We start from the raw sequence: 8,087 nt of genomic DNA, 5'->3' as shown, positions 1-8,087 counted from the left end.
GTATATTAAGTTGCATACACTTAAGGGGCAACATATTTTCTAAAGTTTTGCGTATTGGCTCCATCTATGAACTTCTTTGAAACTACCATAGTTCAGCCTTTTTGGCGCTGTACAAAAATTACGTCATTTTATCATCCCCAAAAGGCAACCAACTATACACAAAAATTAATTATCAATTTAAAATTAATTTAAATCTACAAACATTTCAATTACAGTATTACTTAATACAATATAATATTTAAAGTAATTTCTGCAATACATTTTGATACTTTCAATTTTCCAATAAATATGTAGAAATCTTATAGGATTTGACTTAGTTTCTTGCTTTACTTATCCCAAATAATTATTCATTGTCTTCTTTTTATGCAGAATCCAAATTAATTATGAATCAGGCAATTTTATTAATTTAACAACTTAATTATTTATTTATTATATGTGATCAAATTGAATATCCAATATTAGTCCTATTGGTTTTAATAATTGTTGAATGAATGTTGAGTTTATTGAATGAATGAATTACTTCTTTTATTGTACTTATTTTCTGACTTTTCTAAACTAGAAATGAGAGCAAGTATATTATAGAATTGTAATATGAGTGGAGAATCATACACATATGAATGATCAAACAACGAACGTAGAAGAGCAGAATGCATTACCAAATGAAGTAAAACAAGTATTGAGAACTAAATTATTTAGAACCAAATTGGTAGAATTTCTAAAAAAGTAAAAGGCAATACAACTGTAATAAACTTTTGTTGTAATTTTTAAATTTGAAGTTTTAGGCGGTTCTTCAGGTCACCTGGATACTTTTGGTCCGGCTCCGTTGGCGGAAATGCAATGGAGTCGCGGGCTTGAGTGTTTTGCCGGTCACGTGATCACAAGTTGCCGACATGGCGGACGACAAAGATGTTGTGGAGAAAACCATCGCCGAAGATTTGGTGGTTACCAAGTATAAAATGGCTGGGGACATTGTAAATCGTGAGTCTTTTATGGTCGAAACGACCGTCGATCGTTTGGGGGGCATTTTGGGGTCTTGGGACCTGGTGGGGGCCCGGCCCATATGGCCTCGTCCTGACCCAATCGTTATACAGATTACCATGTGGGTCTGAGAACAAGTACGTTTGTCCAATGCGCGTCCCTTAATCATATATTTTTATATCAGCTTCCCACGCAAAACTTTTCAGTAGTTTTCTTTTGAGGTTAATCAATGTTTAAATTATAATAAGGTCCAGTATCTTTTCATCTGAACTTTATTAACCTAAGTTTTTTTTATATGGTTTATTTATGAAATTGGAAAATTGGGTTAAATCTAGGCAGTGATTGATGTAAAGTACTGGTCCTTGAATGAATTGATTTGTGAGCACTTAGTAATTTAAGGTTCTTGTTTTCAGGTGTCCTCAAGCAGGTCATTGATAAGTGCATTGCTGGTGCTTCTGTGAGGGAAATCTGTGAGTATGGAGATAAGCTCTTGCATGAAGAAACCATTAAGGTGTTCAAGAAGGAAAAGGAACTCAAGAAAGGTATTGCTTTTCCCACTTCCGTGTCCGTGAACAACTGCATTTGTCATTATTCGCCGGTGCATAGCGAGGCTGACTACATCCTGAAGGCGGACGATGTAGCTAAGGTAGACCTGGGAGCTCACGTCGATGGATTCATCGCTGTGGTTGCTCACACCATTGTCGTTGGTGCAACGGCAGAGAAGAAGGTGACCGGCCGCAAGGCCGATGTTATCCTGGCCGCTCACAACGCCTCCCAGGCGGCGTTGCGTCTTCTGAAACCGGGTAACGAGACCTACACGATCACTGAATCTGTGCAGAAAGTCGCCGACTGTTTCAAATGCAAGCCCGTCGAAGGCATGCTCAGTCACCAGCTGAAGCAATTCAAGATTGATGGCGAGAAGACCATCATCCAGAACCCGAACGACGCCCAGAAGAAGGAACACGAGAAGTTCAAATTTGAGGAGCACGAGGTTTACGCCATGGACGTACTCGTCAGCAGCGGAGAAGGAATTGGTATATCTACCATCACATATAACCATATTTGAGCACGTCTTTTAAACCAAAACATTTCAGGTAGAGAATCCGACACCAAGGTCTCAATCTACAAGAAAACTGAGGAAATCTACCAGCTGAAACTGAAGGCGTCGCGTATGTTCTACAGCGAGGTCAGGACGAAGCACGGCATGATGCCCTTCAATCTGCGCAGCTTCGAGGAGGAGACCAAGGCGAAGATGGGAGTCGTCGAGTGCGTGAACCACAAGCTCATCGAACCGTTCCAGGTTCTGTACGAGAAACCAACCGAAATCGTCGCCCACTACAAGTTCACCGTGCTGCTTATGCCCAACGGTCCGCACAGGATCACGGGACTTCCCTTCGAGTCCGATCTCTACGAATCCGAGCACAGCGTGACCGACCCCCAACTACAGACGTTGTTGAACAGTTCTGCCAATCCCAAGTCTGGCAAGAAGAAAAAAAAGAAGACCGACACCGGGGCTAAGCCCATGGAAGTTGACGAAGCCGCTTAATCGGCAGGGAGGTACTCGTCTCTGCTGATATGGCTGATTAAGAAAAAAGCAAGAAAGAAAATTTTTTACTTGGCAATTTTTCCATTAAATATGGTTTTAATATTATTATCATTTCTCTTTTCATTCGTTTTTTTTTTACTTTAATAACGTAAACAAATTTGTTATGGCACTGCCCACCACCCTTCCCCACTCACCATCTGACTGCATCTTACTACCCACAACCTCCCAAAACTAGAATAATATAATCACATTTTTATGTTAACAATTTATGAATTTTTCTTCTCATTTGGTGTTCTTGCAATTATATTAATGTTACATTATTGCCAATTAGGAATGTACTAAGAGGAAAATAAAATATTTTTTCATAGTCTATATATATTGAGACCGGTAACGGAAAGATCTCTTGCTGCAATAAAAGAACAACTATCTTATTCACAAACCTTTGACCTTTATAGTAATTAAACACAAAACTTGGTTGCCTATACTAAATGAATGACTTAATATAATTATACATCATCTCAAGAAAAAGCAGAAACTTATTTGTTATAGACATTCTTTGAAATCATAATACGCCTGCAGAGAAGATCAACTTAAAAGTTTAAATATAAGCTGATTGATTAAATTTCCATTTAATTATTTATAATATGTTTGATCTACATATCAAGGAAAGCAATTTGGACAATATATTTTGTTACTACTTTTGATGATTTTTGATTTTCTTCCTAAAGTTAAATAAAGATTTATAATAAATTCGTAAATTAGGATTTGAATCTTAGGTAAATAGAATCTGAGCCTATATTATGGAAAGTTGAATAAAATTAAATAATTCTATGATCAAACATTATGTGCTATAAAACATGACAAATATTGAATGGATAAATAAATATTTACTTTATGTTTGTTTGGTCATATAATTTCACAATGAAAACTTGTATTTACTGTATTTTTTATAGACAACGTAATTGAACCTTGCAATCAGATTATGATATTATTTTTAATATCAATTATAGAATCGTGTAAATTGAGTGTAATGAGAGTTTTATTTTAATACGTAATTTGTTGTATCCATGCAGACGCGCAGCTGCGCAGCAAATGGTAGGTTAAAAATATTTCCTTCCCGTTGATTACAATTATTATATCATATTATCGTTTACTACAGTCATATTGAGCTTCCAGAAATATGGATTTGTTGCATGAATGCAGTAATTCTTCGATAGAGGAAATCGACTATGAAGATTCACAGAATTACAATACTGAGATTATTCACTTTAAATTTAGCGGTGATTTGGAAGTCATCCGCGGGAACCGCCTAAGTAAGTAAAGATATATAAATATTTATTTAACATATACTATGTAGATATGTACATGAAATGTCGAATTATTAATTTGTGTAGGGAGGTTTTATAGAGAAGAAGTAAATGTATCCATGTTCTTTTTTTTTTCGCTGAATTTTTAATATTATGATTCATATATTTGAACGCAGATCATGGTAATCCCAACCACAGGATATTCCAAGCCATGGGAAGATTGGATGGCAGGCTGTATATCATACACGAATACAGACTAGATGCGAAAGAAAACGTCTTAAAAATCGAGCTTCAATTCAAACAATTGTTGAATGCGAAACACCAAAATTTGGTCCACTACCTTAACATGCGTCATCAGATCAACGGAGACGTGTGCGTGCTGCAGATTCTGCAGGAATTCGTCAATGGTACATTTCAATGGAACCAAACGACATTGCGTTACAGTAAACTTTTTCAGGAATTAGTTTCAGCGAAATGTACAAGAACATGTCTCCAAGGAACAGGTTCCTGAGGGATATAGCTGAAGAACTGCTCGACGTCTTAGATTACTTGCACAAGAACAAAATAATCCACGGAAGTCTTTCAGAAAATTGCGTTTTCTACGATAATCACGGTGAAATGATGTAGCACAACTCTCGGCGAAACAATTTAAATGCTTAATTCTTTCAGGAGACGTGAAGGTCTCCAATTACAGTTTGAATGCGAAACTGAATGATGTGCAATGCAGCGAACAAGACGATATAAGGATGATGGGGATGTTCTTGATGTCCGTTTACGAAGGCAGGAAGTGCTCGAAACCACCGGAAACGGTGAAAACGGAAATCGCACATCTGAACAACTTTCTTGAAGCGTAATAATCGCAGTAGATATTTTAATGTTTTGTGTATCAGCTGTGATATTCAGGTGCTTCAATCCGAAGACTAAATCGTGCAGAGCGTTGATGAGGCATGAGCTGTTTAAAACAACCACGAAACTGGGTTCTTCGCGGTTGCAGAGCGACTTCCATTGCATGGAGAAAATTGGTAGCGGCGCGTATGGTAAAGTAATCAAAGCGAAGAATATATCTGACAATTTGGAATATGCTATAAAGAAGATAAAAGTGACAAGCAGAGATTACGAGACAAACGCAGATATTATTAAGGAGGTGCATTGCATTTCTAAATTAACTCATAAGTACGTAGTGAGGTATTATAGTTCTTGGACAGAGTATACAAGCGAAGAATCTGACGAAGAATCTCCATTTGAAGGGTATACGCAATTATCTATAGTTTTTGGAAATATTTATGTTTGTTTTTGCAGAGATGATGACGACTCTGAAGAAGACGACTCCAATGATAAAGATTTAGCGGAATATTCGAGACGGCAGTATCTTTATATACAAATGGAGTTTTGCGAAAAAAAAACTTTGTCTGAGGCAATTCAAGACGGATTGGAAAGTGACCCGAGAACAATGTGGAGGTTTTTCAAGGAAATCGCAATGGGTACAAGTAAAACACTTGCGCCGATTGTCATTTACTAATATCTATTGCAGGTTTAAGTTTCATTCATAGCAAAAGGCTGATACACAGGGATATGAAGCCAAACAACGTATTAATATGTAAAAACAACAAAATCAAAATCGGCGACTTTGGTCTGGCCAAGAGCTTATACATGAACAAATCTCGTAATGAAACATGAACATCTATATCAATTCAATTATCATATTTTTAATTAATAATTATTAACAGGCCCCGGGAACACCGGAAAGACACTTGATATTAACAAATTCTCTAGCTGCGTAGGTACCCCACCATATTCAGCACCGGAAATGTCCAGTGGAATTTACGATTTTAAAGTGGACATCTACAGTTTAGGTGTAATATTCTTGGAAATGAATTACAACTGCACAAAGACTGAACTATACGAGGTTCTGAACAATATCAATCATTCGCAAACATTCCCCGAGGCGATGACTAGCAATCTGGAGAAAGAGTTTATCATGTAAAGATAATTTATTTGTTTTGTGTATGTGAATTAACTGAAATTTTGTAGAAATATGTTAAGCAAAGATACCAGCAACAGACCAACCTCGGAAAAATTGGTACCAGATATACTAGATGTTATAAAGGGGTAATGCTTTTTTCTAGAAATCGTCAAATACAAAAATTTCTGATAAAAATGATTTCAGGATGAAACAGCAATTTAAGGGAAGGCGACAACAAAAAAAGTAATTTTATAAATATGGATCATAATTGAAAAAAAAATCATCCATAATATTTTATTACTATATTACAATTTTTATTATAATCTAACATTTTACCAATATTTTTTTTTAGTAATTATTGTACTTTTAATAACTGCTTCTGAAAATGCTTGTCTTTTGCAACAATTTCTACGTATTTTTATATAATGGTATGCTTGTATCTAATGGTATAGAAATGCTATAATTTTATTTATGAATTTGGTTGTGTAAATAAAATAGTAATTAAACGATTCCACCATAATAAATTTATTTAAAAATATACATTATTACATTAAAGTACCTTTCACGATACGAGGATATTACATAATCCATCAATTCAAGACGAGAATAAACAAAAAAGAAAAGAAGGTAGAATAGGATCCACTCGTAATAATTATGTACAGCAAATTGAATCTAATGTCCTTTTTCTTCCTTCGTTAGTTTCGTTTGCTTTGTTCCTTCGAACCTCTCTGACGCTCGAACGTTTGAGTTAATTAATTAATAATAATAAAAATAATAATAATAATGTGAGCATAATGACGAGTAATAAGGTCACTTCAGTGTGGGTATAGTAGATTAGACCAAAAACCTTTTCTTCTTTACATTAATTACATCAATCGATAATTATAACGTAATAGAGAAAACATAGAATGAAAGAAGAACGTCGAACGAAAAAATTAATTTAAAGCTATGTATATGTAATGTAATTTTTTTTCCATACATATATATTTAGATAAAATGTCTTAAATATATATATATTTATATTAAATAAATACCAACCCGTTGATTACGTATCTAAATATGTCATAACAGTTTAAATAATCTATGAAAAATAGAATAACAACTTAGGTAATTAAAAATTATATAAATATTTAACAAAAAGAAAAAAGAAAAAATAAATCGTCATCTAAAAACTACGGGTGTCGTCTTTCTCAATGGAATACTATTTCATGCGGTTTAAGACGTAGTCTGCCGCGACTATGAGGCCTTTCTGGTAAGGGCTCTCCTGCAGGAGATTAGCCAATCGGGCTGCTTCCTGGCAGTGCTGTTTCGCCAAGAACTGGGTCTGCTCGAGGCCCTGAGACTTGTGGACGAGCTCAAAAGCCTTCTCGACATCTCCCGGCTCTTGGAACCTTCTCATGATCATCGGGTTCAATTCGGGGTACTGAAAAAATGGAAGAAGTTACAGATTGCACGTGCATATTGTGTTGAGCTTAATCAACCTTTTCGCAAGCGAAGAGGACCGGAGCTGTGGCCAAGCCGAGCTTAAGGTCTGCCGCCGTCGGTTTTCCCATCGCCGAGGACGAGGAGACGAAGTCCAGCAGGTCGTCGACCAGCTGGAATGCTAGACCAAGGTTCCTGCCGTACTGGTAAGCAACTTCGGAGAGTTCTTCATCGCCTCCGGCGAGCATCGTCACAGACTTCACGGAGTTAGCTATCAATGAGGCCGTCTTTCTGTACGTCTTAGTGAGGTAGTGTGCGAACCTCTCGTTCTCCGTCTCCTTGGATCCGAGCTGCATGAACTCACCTTGCACCAAATCCGTGATCACCTGAAACGAGAAGCACATTAATGCATCAGCACAACTCTAATCTGCGCACAGTTCGAACACCCACCTGACTCAGCACCAGAGTCACGTCGTTGTTCCTCAATCGCGCGATCATCATCGAGGCTACGGCCAAAATGAAATCACCGGCCATCGTCACCTGAAGAACAAGACAAAAAAAAACAGTTATACAAATGTGTTTTTATTTACGATTATACAAAATATTGTTGTAGCCAACCTCTTTATTATTGATATAAACAACCCTATCGGCACTTGAAACATCCGCTTAGAGCAGAGGTTCCCAAACTTTTTTGTGTCGTAGACCCCTTGCCATGTTTTTCGGTTTTGGGAAGACCCCCTACTTACCAGATATTGATTTTTTTGTAAATTTATTATTTATATTGGGATATCTTTATAATTATTAAGATCTTTACTCTGAGACTGTGCATATGCTTGTACCAAGATGATACTGGTATATCATTATGTGCAGG

The 8,087-nt window shown here is 36.5% G+C and overlaps 3 protein-coding genes across 5 annotated transcripts; 2 read left to right on the top strand and 1 right to left on the bottom strand.

The window, feature by feature from the left end:
* The first annotated feature begins 863 nt into the window (after positions 1–863).
* LOC108562574 (proliferation-associated protein 2G4) lies at positions 864–2,632 on the top strand. Its single transcript, XM_017920959.1, has 3 exons — positions 864–978; positions 1,392–2,012; positions 2,073–2,632. Exons 1-3 carry the CDS (start codon positions 891–893, stop codon positions 2,522–2,524), a joined length of 1,161 nt encoding a protein of 386 aa, XP_017776448.1. The 5' UTR covers positions 864–890; the 3' UTR covers positions 2,525–2,632.
* An 879-nt stretch (positions 2,633–3,511) lies between these two features.
* On the top strand, positions 3,512–6,089 carry LOC108562572 (eIF-2-alpha kinase GCN2-like). 3 transcript variants are annotated; one of them, XM_017920954.1, is made up of 11 exons: positions 3,512–3,619; positions 3,694–3,837; positions 4,008–4,238; positions 4,289–4,444; positions 4,501–4,681; positions 4,735–5,079; positions 5,131–5,312; positions 5,363–5,494; positions 5,559–5,811; positions 5,863–5,940; positions 5,999–6,089. In XM_017920954.1, the coding sequence occupies exons 1-11, from the start codon at positions 3,592–3,594 to the stop codon at positions 6,039–6,041; spliced, it is 1,773 nt and encodes a 590-aa protein (XP_017776443.1). In that variant the 5' UTR covers positions 3,512–3,591; the 3' UTR covers positions 6,042–6,089. The 3 variants fall into 3 exon arrangements, with proteins under 3 accessions (XP_017776443.1, XP_017776444.1, XP_017776445.1); XM_017920955.1 differs by having other exon boundaries at positions 3,522–3,619; positions 3,684–3,837; XM_017920956.1 differs by having other exon boundaries at positions 3,524–3,619; positions 3,701–3,837.
* A 1,017-nt stretch (positions 6,090–7,106) lies between these two features.
* Positions 7,107–7,397, bottom strand: LOC108562573 (decaprenyl-diphosphate synthase subunit 1-like; the record flags this gene model as incomplete). Its single annotated transcript, XM_017920958.1, is given in 2 exon segments — positions 7,107–7,217; positions 7,276–7,397. Coding segments are annotated over 2 exon segments (135 nt in total), but the record flags the coding sequence as incomplete, so codon positions are not given.
* Positions 7,398–8,087: the final 690 nt, after the last annotated feature.

Source organism: Nicrophorus vespilloides, unplaced genomic scaffold (genome assembly GCF_001412225.1).
Source record: "Nicrophorus vespilloides isolate i.1.1-1 unplaced genomic scaffold, Nicve_v1.0, whole genome shotgun sequence".
Taxonomy (NCBI): domain Eukaryota; kingdom Metazoa; phylum Arthropoda; class Insecta; order Coleoptera; family Silphidae; genus Nicrophorus; species Nicrophorus vespilloides.
This window is presented reverse-complemented; position numbering and strand designations above follow the sequence as displayed.